Here is a 16,561-nt window from a genome sequence, read left to right as displayed (position 1 = left end):
CTGGATGGCATCACGGACTCGATGGACATGAGTCTGAGTGAACTCCGGGAGTTGGTGATGGACGTGGAGGCCTGGCGTGCTGCGATTCATGGGGTCGCAAAGAGTCGGACATGACTGAGCAACTGAACTGAACTGAACTTACTTGATCTGCTTGATACTGATTCCATTTTCAAATTCTCAGTACTTTATAATTTTACTAATTTCTTCCTTTTTACAAAAGCAACACATGCTTATTTTGGAATACTTTTAAACAATACAGACCGTAAAGAAAAGAATCATCTTTAATTCTGCAACCCAGAGATAACCACTATGAACACTATTTCAGATAAACTTTTCTTAAAAACAACAGCAGGTCACTTACATCTGTGTGTTGAAATCTTGCGTTGGATCTAAAGGAGAGTAGTCAAATATTCTTGGAAGATTTCCTACATACCTAGAAAATGAGAAGCAACAGTCAAAACATAGGAACTGAGAGATGAACAGAATCAAAATAAGCTATCATCCTAGCTAAGATCTTCTTGCCTTTCTGCCAAAACTAAATCAGAATTTTTCCCTGAGCTCCTACCTCTGCAGACACATTCTTGGGCTTCCCTATGTGGCTTTCCCAGGTGACTCAGTGGTAAAAGAATCCAGGTTCAAGCCCTGAGTTGGGAAGATCCCCTGGAGGAGGAAAATGGCAACCCAGGCCAGTATTCTTGCTTGGGAAATCCCATGGACAGAGGAGCTTGGTGGGCTACAGTCCATGGAGTCACAAGAGTCAGACACAACTGAGCACACACACACACACACACACACACACTGAAGTTGAAAATGTTTATGCTTCTCTCAATAGGCCTTAACCCCAGATATGAGTTAAAATCCTCTCAGATTTGGAATCTTTTACAAGTTTCCCAGTGATTCTAACATGCAGCCAGAGTCAAGCACCACTGGGTTAGGCCATCGCAACTACCTTCTCAAAACCGAAAGGTAAGGTAAGGAATTGTTCTGGTCATGTCAAAATGAATAATGACAGCAGTAACAACTACCATTTCTGGAGAGTTTCCTATACTGCCTGACTAAGTCTTCATTTACAACCATATGAGGAAGGGATTATTGTCATCACCCCCTTTGAGAGATGAGAAATCAAGATGCAAATTCATTAGGTAGCTTCCAAACCCACCCAGGAGGGAGTGATGAAGCCCAGAGTGGACCCAGGCAGCCTGGCTCCCAAGCCATGCCCAGAACCAGGCTGCTGGCTCTACCTGCCCCATCCATAAGCCCTCTTTCTGACCAGTTTACCTGACATAGCAATCTAACTCTAACCATCCATCTGTCATCTCAACCCACAATCATTCCTTTCACTTCTTAAATTCACTTCCTATCTCACACTCTCTGCTTTGCACTCTTTACCTTCCCCTCTTGAAACTTAGATTCTCTGAGTCTAGAAGTTTTAGAAAGAAGAGTCCAGAAACAGATCTCTTTTCCTGCCCCTGCCTGCGCCTGCCCTGCCTGTTTCTCTGACCTCATTCCCACCCCTTTCTCCCACCCCACAACACCCCAGCCACTTCCCCTTTTTGCTGCCCAGGGCATACCAAGCTCGCTCCTGCTTCAGAGTCATGCCATCCTGCTGTCTCTTTCCTGGAACACTCTCTCTAAAGATCATCGTTCTTTTGCAGGTCTGATTTAAAGCCACCTCCCCATCTCCCTACCCTTTCGAGTTCCTGACCCTGGCTAACTTTCCTCCTGGCTTGTATCACTATTTGCAAGTATACAATTTATGTTCTTGTTTATTATCTTTCTAGAGATTACACACTAGAATATAATCTCCATGAAGGCAGAGACTCTATCTAAATTACTACATCTCTACCACTAGAACCATATCTAACATGCAAAAGGCACTCAATAAATATTTGTTGAATGAATACATTCATATCATAATCACATAACCAATTTCCATAACTGACTACGAAATAACCCAAGAGAATAGGCATTACTGCAGTAAAGCCTTGGCAGAGAACCATAATACACTGTAGTTGGTAATAACCTCTAATTAGATCCTTCAGCTACTAGAAACTTCCAGGCAACTGCTGACAACAAACTCAGAATTTGTATCCCAGGTTATATATCAACATCAAAATTAACAGAGCCCCACATCTCTGGAAAAGTCCCATTCAAATGGCTTCTGGTTACATCACTAGGACAATAATTCCATCTAGAAATTTTCTAAGGACCAAAATCCAATAATACATAAACCAAACTTTGGAACCAAACTATATTCAGTGTAAGAGAGAATTCTTAATATACAACTTGATATACATTATCAATATTAGCTATCTTAAAATCTGGTCTTTATCACACCTCAAAACCTAAAAAGACCAAAACAAAACAAAAAAAAACTGGTAAGATAAACATTAGTGTAAAGCTTAGGCTTTCTGTCAAGGCTGATGGAGAAGAATAAAGTTTAAAGGGATAAATCTTTAATTTCAGAAAAGTCCATTTGCTACAAATTTATATTCTTTTTCCATCAACTAGGAATATCTTCTATTACAACAAAATTAAAAGACAGTAGTAACATTGGATAATTTTTAAAGTACTTATATCTTCAATTTGTAATCAAGTGGTTTTCAAAACAAAAAACACGTTTGCTATCTAAAAATCCACCCTTGTTGTCATTCAATTTGTACACCAATTTATTTAGATTTGTTCATCAGAATTATTTTGAAATGTAAACTAGGTTCAAGTGGCACACAGGGTATCAAGGAGTCCAGCTGATGTTCCCGAATTATACTGTGGTTGTGTGTAAGTCATTTAATCTCTCTGTGAGTCACTCTTTCTACTTACAAAATGGAGAGACCGCTCCACTAAGTTAGTCCTGCTGGGAAAAAGGAGTTTGACGAGCAAGCATTTCAACCCAGTGATATTTGTTAAAGAACCAAAAGAAAAGTAAGAATAGAAGTTACTCATGTTCTAATATATACAACAAATGTTTAGGAAATAAAATATAAGATATTAGATACTACAAAATTCTAAAACACTTGAAACAAGACTAGGCAAGAGATTCAACTCTTAAATCCAAAATACAGACTTGAGGTATATTTTTTCATTGAAGAAAAATTCAGAAGATTATTTATCAAACTTTGATGTGCAGAAAATATTTTCAAAAACTGTAGACAGTAGAGCACTAAAAAATGTTGTTGGGCTTTGTGACAAAAGAATACAAGTTTCTTTCATTCAAGTTTAAAAGAAATAATAATTATACAACACCTACCATAAGAACTTTTCTTCAATAGTTTAAAAAAAAAATCTTGGAGCATAAGACAGATAAGATAAAGCTACATTATTCCCAAATCAAATGATAATACAAGTATGAGACATGGGTAAGAATTTATAAAAATCATATGATGCACGAGGCATACGTTTGAAAAGGCTTTCCCATCTCAGAGCTTCAAACTTGCTCCTCCTTGTCTCCAAAACCCTGTCTCCACTCCTCCTGCAGAGCAGTCAAAGTGAGTATCCCTTTGTGTGTTCTTTCTTCAAAGAAATCCTCCCTTACTACCTCCTTTCCTTTTTCTTCATGGAGTGTACCGTATTTAAAATCATGCAGTTGTTCTTACAATTAGAGATACTCCTCAACAAAGGACGGGGTTACATTCCAATAAACCCATCATAAATTGATGATATAAACTGAAAATGCACTTACAGGGAACTCTACTCAATACTCTGTAACGGTCTATATGAGATAAGAATCTTAAAAAAAAAAGTGGATATATGTATATGTGTAACTGATTCACTTTGCTATACACATGAAACTAACACAACATTGTAAATCAACTGTACTCCAATAAAACTTTTTCAATAATTTTCAAATCTTAGGGTATTATGGACATTCATTCATATTTTAAAAAATAAAATAAAATTTTTATTTTAAAATATTTTAAAAAGTGCATTCATAATACCTAAAATACCAAACACTGAAGCTTAACCTAGCCTACCTTAAATGTGCTCAGCACACTTACATTAGCCTACTGTTGGCTAAATCATCTAATTACTTAAAGCCTACTTGATAATAAAGTGTTGATTATCTGCTGTAGCTTACTGAATACTGTACTGAAATGGTTGTGATGGTTGTTTACCCTCAGGGTCTTCTACCTGACCAGGAGCTGTGGCTGCTGCCTGCCCAACATCATAAGAGAGTATGTACCACCTGTCACTAGCCCAGGAAAACTAGCCGAAAGCAAAATGCAAAATTCAAAGTACAGCTTCTACTGAATACACAGCACTTTTGCACCATCGTCAAGTTTAAGTTGAATCATCTGAAATCAGGGACGGTCTACATTTATTTAAGGCCTATTTCCCCAAGTAGGGCTGGGCACCAGGTCTTATTTACCACTGAACCCCCGACACCTAGCGCCCTGCTGAATAGAGCAGAACCCACTCTTTATTCGCTGGATGAGAAAATGAAAACTTGACATGGACAACTGACCATAAATTTCTAAAGCCAGAAACAGAAAGAAGAGGTAAAATTTTAAGTATCAAAAGAGGAAGGAAAAGAATATTTGATATACTTTTAATAACCACCATTAAGGGCTTCTTCCCTGATGGCTCAATGGTAAAGAATCCACCTGCAATGCCAGAGACCCAGAAGATACGGGTTCACTCCCTGGGTCAGGAAGATCCCCTGGGTGAGGAAACGGCAACCCATTGCAGTATTCTTGCCTGGAGAACTCCATGGATAGAGGAACCTGGTGGGCTACAGTCCATGGAGTCAGAGAGTTGAACTCAACTGAACACACAACCACCATTAAAATCATTAGCATTCAACTCTATGTGGGTAAAAAAATCGCCCTGTGCTATTCCTAGTGTGCTATCTGTCCATCAGTATGTCTTAGCACACGTGTGTCCTTCCATACTTGAACCAAGGTCGAAACCTACCTGCTCTGGGAAATGCTACCTATTATTTCCTAAACTTAGACAGCAGTTGCCCATGACCTACACTGCTGGTCTCTGGCTCCCTGTGCCAAGCACAGTTTAAGGAAGAAAACGCCCAGAGACGCAGCCCTTCTCACTCCCTGGCCGAGGGAGAAAGCAGGCAGCCTGTACAGGCATAGTTAGGAGTTGCCCTCAATCAATGCCTCCCAGTTACCTATGGTGAAGGGCCAGCTTGTTTGTTGGTTTCAAATCATATAGATGAAATCCTTAAAAATACAATAAAAATAAATTAGGGTTCACCCCCGAACAACATGAGAGTTAGAGGCAACAACCTTCGGCACAACTGGAATTCCATGCGTAACTTTACAGTCAATCCTTTGAATTCACAGTTCCTTCACAACCATGGTTTCAACCAACAGCCAATCATGTATTGGGTTGGCAAAAAGTTCATTAGGATTTTTCTATAAGATGGTTTAGAAAAACCCGAATGAACATTTCGGTCAACCCAACAGTACTGTAATATGTATTTACTGAAAAAAAATCCACATATAAGTGGACCTGTGCAGTTCATGCTCAAGTTGTTCAAGGGTCAGCTGTATTTGAAAAACGAAATGCCACTTATTAAAAAATGGCAAAGTCAAATACTACAGTTTCTCAATGCCCACTCTCAGTTGCCATACCTATCCCATTACAGGTCCATTTTCAGCAGTCCAAGGACCAGCACCATCTACAAACCACAGTTTGAGCAGCAAAAAACCTAAATTCTCTAAGAAACTCCACTCACTCACCATTGCCCAAAGAGATCAGCGAACCTCCCCTATTGCATGTAGAGGGAGAGATGAGGTAGGTTTGCTGTGAAGATTAATGACTATAGTATTTTTGGCATAGAGGTTGCAGGTTTAAAAACAGAAAGTAAAGTGAAAGTGAAGACTCAGTTGTGCCCAACTCTTTGCAACCCCATGGACTGTAGCCTACCAAGATCCTCCATCCATGGGATTTTCCAGGCAAGAGGACTGGAGTGGGTTGCCATTTCCTTCTCCAGGTTAAAAACAGAAGCCATTATTAATGTGACAAATCCCTGTAGGAGGTTTTTCAATTTACAAACCTCTCCTTATCTCATGCAATCCCTATAACACTTCAAACATTCTCACCTGCCTTCATGCGGGAAGTCACAGCACAAACGTGGTGAAATGTCCCACAGTCAGTGAGGAAGGGCTTCCCTGGTACACACTGCCTGAGCAGGCACAGAGGAGATGGGGGCAGTCTGTGTGCCCAGGTCTGCCCAGGACACTTACGCTCTCTGGAATTCTGGGATGCTGAAGATGGCCTGCATCACAGAGCTGAGATAGCAGCTATTGCCCAGGTTCTTGAGCCCTGTGTACCCTGGGCCGTACATGGGCTTCAGCTTTGTCCCCGTCTCCTGGATCACCTCCCACTCGCTGACCCGTGGCTTGATGTCGTTGTCCTGGAGCCCATTCTCTGTCTGGGGCAAGATCAGTGAAGAAATACAACTTTGATGATGACTGTCATTCCAAGATCACATCCCACGAATTATTTCTAACAGCAATAGAGGTTTCTGCCTTTCCCCTCAGTTAAACAGAGAAATAAACAACCTCATTAAAAGCGACTGAGATAGTGATGGTTGCCCAAGGCAAATGGACTTTGTGCCACCAAACTGTACGCTTAAAAATCATTAAAATAGTAAGTTTTATGTTAGGTATAGATTTCCATAACTTAATAAATGACCACACTTAAAAGATTTAACAGTAAAAGAGACAAAGACCAAGGGGAAAGGGGATAGGAGGAAGAAGACGACAAATAGGAATCAATAAAAAAGAAGGCAGATACAACACAACACAGCAGACAAAAAGCAAGACAGGTGGAGAGGAAAGTGGAATAAAACCATGGGGCTCAGGAGAAGCGCAACGTAGGAGGGAGGTTTAAAGAAGAGCAGAGAAAATAAATTAAAAAGTGACATGAGCAAGACAGAGGAATTAGAAGGAGAACGTGAGGAAAGGGAGATGGCCTGAGCCAAAGCAAAACATGCACGTTTAACCGGCTCCTCATAGGGTCAAATATTACAGTCACAACCCCAGCCTGAAAACACAATACAAAATGAGGCACAGGGTTTCCATCAACAATAAATAATCTCCTGGTTTACTCTTTCCACACACCCCCAACAAGTTCTCCTTCCCTTCCTGAAATTAATTAAAGTGATGTTGGTCACAAATCATTTTAAAGGTCATCTCCCCATACCATCTGTCTTTAGTGAGCAAAAAATGATTCATGCAACTCTCCATCAAAGGAGACAAAAAGTTTGCAAGTAAACTCCAACTAAAACAAAATGGTACTTGATGAGATGCCATGTTCATTATAAAATTTTAAAACTCTAAGTAAACTGATAACCAAAAGAAAACGCTAATTAAGTTTGAGAAGTAAATGCAAACATTAAAACCTAAAACCTATAAAAATGAAGATGTATGTGATAGGAATTATATAAATAAACCAAACAGTTTCCCTGCAAGGTGGGAATAGAGACAAAAGGAGACCTTTCTCACCCCATGCATATGAAGCATGTCAATTCCAAAATGTGCTAAATGCTTGGCCAAATGAGGGTCCAAAACAGCTTCCTCTTCTTGGAAAGAATAAACATCTAGAAGGTGAAAAGAAAATAAGCACTAAGATCTGCAATCAAGTTATTCCATATTCAACACACACCCACCAAGCTCCTCCTATGCACTGGGCTTGGGATACATCAATGAACAAACAAAAAACTCTTGTGAGTTTCAACTGGGGGGAAGATAGATGATAATAAGCATAATCAATGGGTATTTTTGTAAATGTATCTATATATCAATCCTTTTGACATTTCAGAAAGTAATTTTATAAAGGATTTCTGAAACAAGAAAAAGAGGACAGTGTCTAAAGCTAAAATAATTTAAAACTAGACAAATATAAATGCCTAACACTGACTGTTCTAACCCTAGTGGCATGTTTATAAGTTCAGGAGGAGGGAAGTGGGAGGGAGGAGACGGTGACACTGCCTGCCACCCTCAGGGGGAACCAGTGAAGAACAGAGGAAACACAGGACCTCGGGCTGTCTGAATGGCTGGACTGTGGTGTGAGGTCCAGGACAAAACGAAATTCTGCCCATGGAACCCTCTGTAGTCTCAGAGCTACCACCACAGGACCTTCCACCTCCATCTGCCCCCTCGTCCCCCCATCCCCAGCGTCCACACCTCAGAGAGCTGGTGAGAGGTCTCTGAAGACTGCAGTGCACCCCAAACGTGCCCACCCCCCAGCACATGGAAGATGATGGTGCGTCTGGTACAGTGGGGTAACTCAGGAGGCGGCACCGAGCCCAGGACCCGAGAAATCAGCATGTTGACAGCCTTGTCTGTAACCCACTCACAGGGCTCTGGTGTTGGGAAGCTGTGTGCTGAAGGGGGCCGCTTCTCTCCTCAGGACCCTCATCTGCCACCTAAGGGTTCAGACCACATAAGGCTTCAGACTGAACCCAGCTTCTCCAAGTGTAGGGCATGATTCCAAAGCAGCAGCAATGCCTGAAAGCTCATTAGAAACGCAGAATCTCGGACTCAACCCAGACGTACTGAACAAGAACCTGCATTCTAACAAGATCCCCACGCACACAGTAAAGTTGGAGAAGCACTGTGTAGCGCTTTCAAAAGCTACCCAAACCACCGCCTTATCTGTCCTCACACGGCAGTGCGACAGGGAAGAGGGAAACATTTTGAGGCCCATTTTGCACAAGAGGAAACGAGACTTAGAAAAGTTAAATCATTTGTCTCAAACCCCACATGTAGCACAAACCCAAGTAGTCTGACTCCTGGCCCAGTCCTTTCTACTCAGATCTCTTAGGAGACCAAGACTCAGTGAGGCACCATCCGAGGCCCTTAACAGGAAGAGAGAGACAAAAAACACATTTAGGGGCTTTGGTGGTGTCCGGTGGTTTAAGACTCTGTCCTTTCAATGCAGGGGGCACGGGTCCAATCCCTGGCTGGGGAACTAGGATCCCACATGGTTCAGCCAAAAAAACAAAAACAAAACAAAAACAAAAAACCCACAATTTCTTCACTCTAAAATTGGAAAAACAAAATGTGAAAACAGATATAAAGATATTCTTTACAGCAGCAAAAGATAAAGATTGTTCAAGGAGTTGCCTGCTCTCTGGAACAATACCAGGAGTAGAAAAAGAAAGTGATATATAGAACTACGGTGACCCTCTGACCCAAACCCAGATACATGGAGACTCACTGCCACCAAAAAAAAGTCAAGTCTTTCTATTATTAACAGATTAAACATTGTATAGCTTTCTCTTCTATACCTCTTCCCCTAGGTGTCCATTTGAACTTATGGATAGAAGCCTTCATCTATATTCTTTTCTAAATATAATTCAGTGCACTCAAAAGTAAACACAAAAGACAAAATCCCCAGGCTAATTAAGAAAAAAATTTCCCAAATGTTTAAGTATTAAAAAAAAAAAAGTTCCTTGAACTAAAAACTTGAAACAACTACATCAACTATATCTTCAATCTACGACACATGACAGTAAAGTACCACTCAAATATTGGCTAGAAGGTAGAAATGACACTTCCCATGCACTTTAAATTTGGTCATTATTTAAACTAGTGAGAATTTCTAGTTGAACAAAGAATGTTCAAACTACCATACAACTGCACTCATCTCACATGAGAGCAAAGTAATGCTCAAAATTCTCCAAGCAAGGCTTCAGCAGTAGACGAACTGAGAATTTCCAGATGTTCAAGCTGGATTTAGATAAGGCAGAGGAACCAGAGATTAAATTTCCAACATCGGTTGGGTCATAGAAAAAGCAAAATAGTTCCAGAAAAACATCTACTTCTGCTTCATTGACTATGCCAAAGCCTTTGACAGTGTGGATCACAACAAACTGTGGAAAATTCTTCAAGAGATGGGAATATCAGACCACCTGACCTGCCTCCTAGGGCTTCCCTGATAGCTCAGTTGGTAAAGAATCCACCTGCAATGCGGGAGACCTGGATTCAATCCCTGGGTTGGAAAGATCCCCTGGAGAAGGGAAACGCTACCCACTCCAGTATTCAGGCCTGGAGAATTCCAAAGACTGTATAGTTCATGGGGTTGCAAAGAGTCGGGCACGACTGAGCGGCTTTCACTTTCACTTTACCTGCCTCCCGAGAAACCTGTACGCAGTTCAAGAAGCAACAGAACTGGACATGGAACAACAGACTGGTTCCAAATTGGGAAAGGAGTACATCAAGGCTGTATATTGTCACCTGCTTATTTAACTTATATGCAGAGTACATCATGAGAAACTCTGGACTGGAAGAAACACAAGCTGGAATCAAGATTGCCGGGAGAAATATCAATAACCTCAGATATGCAGATGACACCACCCTTATGGCAGAAAGCAAAGAGACTAAAGAGACTCTTGATGAAAGTGAAAGAGAAGAGTGAAAAAGCTGGCTTAAAACTCAACATTCAAAAAATGAAGATCATGGCATCTGGTCCCATCATTTCATGGCAAACATGGGGAAACAATGGAAACAGTGACAGACTTTATTTTCTTGAGCTTCAAAATCACTGCAGATGGTGACTGCAGCCATGAAATTAAACAACGCTTGCTTCTTGGAAGAAAAGCTATGGCAAACTCAGATAGCATATTAAAAAGCAGAGATATTACTTGGCCAACAAAGCTTCCTATAGTCAAAGTTATGGTTTTTCCAGTAATCATGTATGGATGTGAGAGTTGGAACATAAAGAAAGCTGAGCACCAAAGAATATTAATTCTTTTGAACTGTGGTGTTGGAGAAGACTCTTGAGAGTCCCTTGGACTTGTAAGGAGATCCAACCAGTCGATCCTAAAGGAAATCAATCCTGAATATTCACTGAAAGGACTGATGCTGAAGCTCCAATACTTTGGCCACCTGATGCAAAGAGCTGACTCATTACAAAAGACTCTGATGCTGGGAAAGACTGAAGGCAGGAGGAAAAAGGGACAACAGACGATGAGATGGTTGGATGGCATCACCAACTCAATGGACATGAGTTTGAGCAAGCTCTGGAAGATGGTGAAGGACAAGGAAGCCTGGTGTGCTGTAGTCCATCGGGTCACAAAGAGTCAGACACGACTAAGTGACTGAACAACAGTGAGATAGTTTTGAAGACTTAAAGACTTTAAGCCTCTACTTATCAGAGCCTCAAGAGAAAATTACAAGATTGATAGAAATGTACCATTGGCACTGGTCTAGGATTTTGAAATAAGTGAAAATCACATAAAATTATATGGTTCTTAAGCCATTAGCCTCCTGCCTGTGTGAGAAATTAACATTTCCTATCTCCGGTCACTAACTGCCCCCAAAATATGACATGATTTAGTCAGACACAACAGTTACTTACCCCAATGACAAAAACAGATTAGTGAGTAATGCACAAGAGATCTAAAATTGAACTGTGATCCTTAAACTTGGCAATCATGAAGAATTTATAAGTGACACGTAGTCATAGAAAAAATATTTGAAGAAGACTTGGGGACTGAAAATCCTTACACATTTTTCATTAGGAAATTTACTTTATCTCCATCTTCAGCTTAGCAAACTCAAGTCTTAACTCAGAAACTACTGCAGCAAATAAGCACAGCCTGACAAGTATTAATATCCCCAACTCCAACCTTGACTTAAAAACTAGAAGCTAAGAAACAGGAAGTTCATAGAAAGATCCTCCTGCTAAGTCACTTCAGTTATGTCTGACTCTGTGTGACCCCACAGACAGCAGCCCACCAGGCTCCCCCGTCCCTGGGATTCTCCAGGCAAGATCCTCCTAGGAATAGCCTAAGCAGAATTTCATGAGTAACTACACCTAACTTTAGAAGTAAACCAGTCATTGTTTCAAGTTAAATGACCAATGAAGCCATGGAGAGCATAGAGAGATCCATAGAAGCAAAAAGATTTAAGAAAAAATTTACTGAATTAAAATGACAGAAAGAAGATCTCTGGCTGCCTAGGAATAAGAAAGATCACAAAGAAATTTTGTGAGGATATGGAAATGTTCAGTCTTTATAGTGAAGGTAATGATTAGGGAGCTATATATTTTAAAAATTCATTACCTAAAATATTTAAAAGGTTCCACTTACTATATGTAACTTTTACTTCAATCTGCAACCCAGCCTTGACCCATATGAGTCGATGAATGAATAAAGGTAATATTTAAAGGAAAAAAAATTTTCCAGCATTAATTGATGTGATAAGCATGTTAGAAAATAGTATGTGCATTCAGGAAACTATAATCAATATCCAGTGATAAACCATAATGGAAAAAAATAACAATATACATATATGTACAATTGAAGCAAAAATTCTGCTAAACAGCAGATACTAACACAACATTGTAAATCAACTCTATTTCAATAAAATTTTTTTTAAAAATAAATAAAATAGTATGTGTATTAAGTTTCAAAAGTAATGAAGGAAAACTTATAAAACTTATAAAGATGGAGCCTAAGACTGAGACCAAGACTGAGAATCTGTAAGGAAGTATATATAAAAGTGGTAAATTTCTTATCTCTAATGAGGTTTCTTTCTTTTATTGTTTTTCTATTAATATTTTCCCAAATTTATTATATTTTGATTGAAAAAATGTTTTACAACTAATTGCCAAAGATTACAAATATTACAAATATTTCTATAGGATAGTATGCTATTAGAAGTAGTGTACCACTGGGATCATCGAAAAAGCAAGAGAGTTCCAGAAAAGCATCTATTTCTGCTTTATTGACTATACCAAAGCCTTTGACTGTGTGGATCACAATAAACTGTGGAAAATTCGGAAAGAGATGGAAATACCAGACCACCTGACCTGCCTCTTGAGAAACCTATATGCAGGTCAGGAAGCAACAGCTAGAACTGGACATGGAACAACAGACTGGTTCCAAATAGGAATAGGAGTACCTCAAGGCTGTATATTGTCACCCTGCTTATTTAATTTATATGCAGAGTACATCATGAGAAACGTTGGGTTGGAAGAAGCACAAGCTGGAATCAAGATTGGCGGGAGAAATATCAATAACCTTAGATATGCAGATGACACCCACCACCCTTATGGCAGAAAGTGAAGAGGAACTAAAAAGCCTCTTGATGAAAGTAAAAGAGGAGAGTGAAAAAGTTGGCTTAAAGCTCAACATTCAGAAAATGAAGATCATGGCATCTGGTCCCATCACTTCATGGGAAATAGATGGGGAAACAGTGGAAACAGTGTCAGACTTTATTTTTCTGGGCTCCAAAATCATTGCAGATGGTGACTGCAGCCATGAAATTAAAAGACACTTACTCCTTGGAAGAAAAGTTATGACCAACCTAGATAGCATATTGAAAAGCAGAGACATTACTTTGCCAACAAAGGTCCATCTAGTCAAGGCTATGGTTTTTCCTGTGGTCATGTATGGATGTGAGAGTTGGACTGTGAAAAAGGCTGAGCGCCGAAGAATTGATGCTTTTGAACTGTGGTGTTGGAGAAGACTCTTGAGAGTCCTTTGGACTGCAAGGAGATCCAACCAGTCCATTCTGAAGGAGATCAGCCCTGGGATTTCTTTGGAAGGACTGATGCTAAAGCTGAAACTCCAGTACTTTGACCACCTCAGGCGAAGAGTTGACTCATTGGAAAAGACTCTGATGCTGGGAGGGATTGGGGGGCGGGAGGAAAAGGGGGCAACAGAGGATGAGATGGCTGGATGGCATCACCGACTCGATGGATGTGAGTTTGAGTGAACTCTGGGAGATGATGGACAGGGATGCCTGGCGTGCTGCGATTCATGGGGTTGCAAAGAGTCGGACACGACTGAGTGACTGAACTGAACTGAACTGAACTGAACCACTGGTCATCCTTGTTCACTCATATGGATTCACTGACTCATTCATTCATTCACTATAGTCAGCAAATAAGTACTGAAAACCAAATATGTACGGATACTGGGGATACAATGAGAAATAAGATAAGCGAGGCCCCTGCCCTCTTAAGTTGAAATGTTAATATTTCAAATAGTCTTATAAGAATGCTGGTTTGGTATAACGGACCTCCACAGATGTCTTCTTGGCTGTGGTTTACTCATGTGACTTTCAGCTCTCTTTCTTGGCCCCAGAAAGTGGCAGAAGTCCAGATCTTGCCTGCAGATTCCCACACAGGAAATAAGAAGGAGAGAGAGGTAAAGACATACTTCAGGAAGCTCTGGTGTTTTAAAAAGACTAATGAAACCATAGAAGCTGGCTTCACTGCTCTGTTCTCACAACTCAAATGGAGAGAAAAACAGAACTGTTGGTCAAACACCAAGTCATAAGCCACAGAGGAAAGGTTCTCTCCAGAGTAAGTGTGATCTGTTCACCCAAACTGTCTCTCTTCACCATGAGTTTATATTTGCGCCCACAGAGTACCTTCCACAGACAGGAAAAGAAGAGAAGCAAGAGAATGCTCCAGCAATTGACCTGGAAAGCCAAACACAAAATGAATGAGGTCAGAGGTGTGTACTATCACCTTAGACAGCATAAATCCCAGACCAAACAGAATCTAGACTGTGGTCAGGAAACGAAAGCAAGTAAGAGGAAAGAGATGTCAGTAAAAGAGACATGAAGAAGAAGAAAAAGAAAAAAAGGGTAAATCAGAGGAACAAATTTTATTGGTATGTCTGCCTTCCTCCATCTGTTTACTCCACAAATACTTACTGACACCCACTATGTGTGAGGGACTTTGCTGGATGCTAGAGATATGATAGTGAACAACAACACTGTTGTTCAGGGTCTGCTGTCTTATGAAAAGTGCCACAGTGGAGCAGCAAAGAAGCACACAGAGGGGTACAAGCCAGGTCAAAACTAAAATGAAGTAGTCAATCCTTGATTCCAAATCCTTGGACTGATGCCCAGGTCAGGGGTGAAGATGACCAAGTAAGAAAAGCCACCTTGAGATGCTGCTGAGCTGGGCAGAGTCAGGGGGATAAGTGAGTTCACAGCTGCCACTGATAGGAACAGAATGATGGGACAAAATTGATGATTAAATAGTTAGTCCCACTGGGGAATTGTAAGTAAAAAATATGGGAAACCCCCATAAGTTAATGATTACTCAAGAAAGCAGGTTTGCTTAACCACAAAACCAAGCAGGCTTGCTTACCAAAAAACCCATGCAACAGAAGCAAGGGACATGCCCCAAAACAATAAAACAATGGTGGCATGAGTCCCAAAATCCTACCCAGTGAACTCAGTAAATTAATGATCCCTAGAACAAGTTCTGTGCACACACACAAAAACAATTATTTATGGAAAGGTGACTTCAAAATGAAAAACCCTCATTGTACTAAAACTTGAAAATATTTTTCCAAAATTCTATATGACAATCCTGGCCTGACCATACAGGGACAAGTAAGCTTCCCAGCCCTACCTGGGGGAGGAACTGATGATGGAAACTTGATATCTATTCAAGAAAGACAAAGGTCTTCTCTCCCTCCCCACTTTTCCTTTGGTTATAAAACTGCAGCCCACTAAGTTCTTGGGACACAGCATTTCTTGCCCACCCACTTGTAAGTTTCACAAGTATCCTACTCTAATAAATTACTTCTTATCCACCACTTTGCTCTCACTGAATTCTTGTCTGCACTGAGACAGAAAGGACTATGGTACTGGAGCTCTTCAGAGCCCTCCCTCCTCCCCAAAATGACACTGATTTGTTTCACTGTGGCCATCTCAGAAGACCCTCCTGCAATCACCAAGGCTGTGAGGCTTCTTCTTAGGTAAACTAATTTCCATGATGAGAGAAAAAAACACCCTCGCCTGCCTCCAACCTTTTTCATTCCCTTCCCACCAACCTCAGCCTCAATCTGCCAAAGAATGTCTCCTCCCACAGAGGAGAGCTCTTCATTTGTTTGTATGGTGATCTGTTTCTTATTTTGTTTGCTGCTGTACCCATGGAACCAGATTGGAATTTGATAGGGGGCCTACTTTTATTACCCAGCCACCACAATGGCCATGACTGGGGGATCAGGGCTTCCTGGAAGAACTAATTCTAGACTGAGATGTCAAGATGAGTAGGAGTTTCTCACTGAACAGGTATATCCTTGTTGGGGAGAAGGAAACCAGGATGACTGGATCATACCACCATTAAGTATCTGAGTTCACAACCTGCTTGGATTCCATGTTCACTAAGCAATAGTCTAAATATACTTCAGCTTCCCACAGGGAAGGAATGTACTGGTCAAGTTGACATAAACATCCCACTTAAAGGCAGTTGTGGTTCTCATTAGAAAGTAAAAAATAAACTCCCTGACTTTAAGATTCTGGCTCTTGAGAGTTGAATTAGCTCCTCAGTGAGCCTATCGAGTATGGAAGATGGGCTATCAACAGGAGTACCTTCATAAGGAGGCAGCCACCCTGCCCCGGACAGAGGAAACCCTGCCTTCCTGGGCCTCAATATCCATAAAGCCCATCATCGGACATTTAAAGAAACTTCACGTTTTCATTAATTTATTTGGTTTTTAAATAAATATTAAGCTACACCTAGCTAAGAGTCGGGCACGACTGAGCAACTTCACTTTCACTTTTCACTTTCATGTATTGGAGAAGGAAATGGCAACCCACTCCAGTGTTCTTGCCTGGAGAAT

The 16,561-nt window shown here is 40.6% G+C and overlaps 1 protein-coding gene across 2 annotated transcripts in view; it reads right to left on the bottom strand.

Annotated features, from left to right (window-relative positions):
- The window catches only part of USP13 (ubiquitin specific peptidase 13), a 131,874-nt gene that overhangs the window by 55,430 nt on the left and 59,883 nt on the right, over positions 1–16,561 (bottom strand). For both annotated transcript variants that reach the window (XM_040251429.1, XM_040251437.1), the window contains exons 7-9: positions 7,467–7,561; positions 6,204–6,391; positions 362–433 (exon numbers count right to left, since the gene is read on the bottom strand). In XM_040251429.1, coding sequence (XP_040107363.1) covers positions 362–433; positions 6,204–6,391; positions 7,467–7,561 — 355 coding nt within the window. The remainder of the gene's footprint in view (positions 1–361; positions 434–6,203; positions 6,392–7,466; positions 7,562–16,561) is intronic.

The sequence above is a fragment of the Oryx dammah genome, unplaced genomic scaffold, assembly GCF_014754425.2.
Source record: "Oryx dammah isolate SB20612 unplaced genomic scaffold, SCBI_Odam_1.1 HiC_scaffold_2, whole genome shotgun sequence".
Lineage (NCBI taxonomy): Eukaryota > Metazoa > Chordata > Mammalia > Artiodactyla > Bovidae > Oryx > Oryx dammah.
The sequence above is the reverse complement of the archived record's forward strand: the minus strand, read 5'-3'. Positions and strand labels throughout refer to the sequence as shown.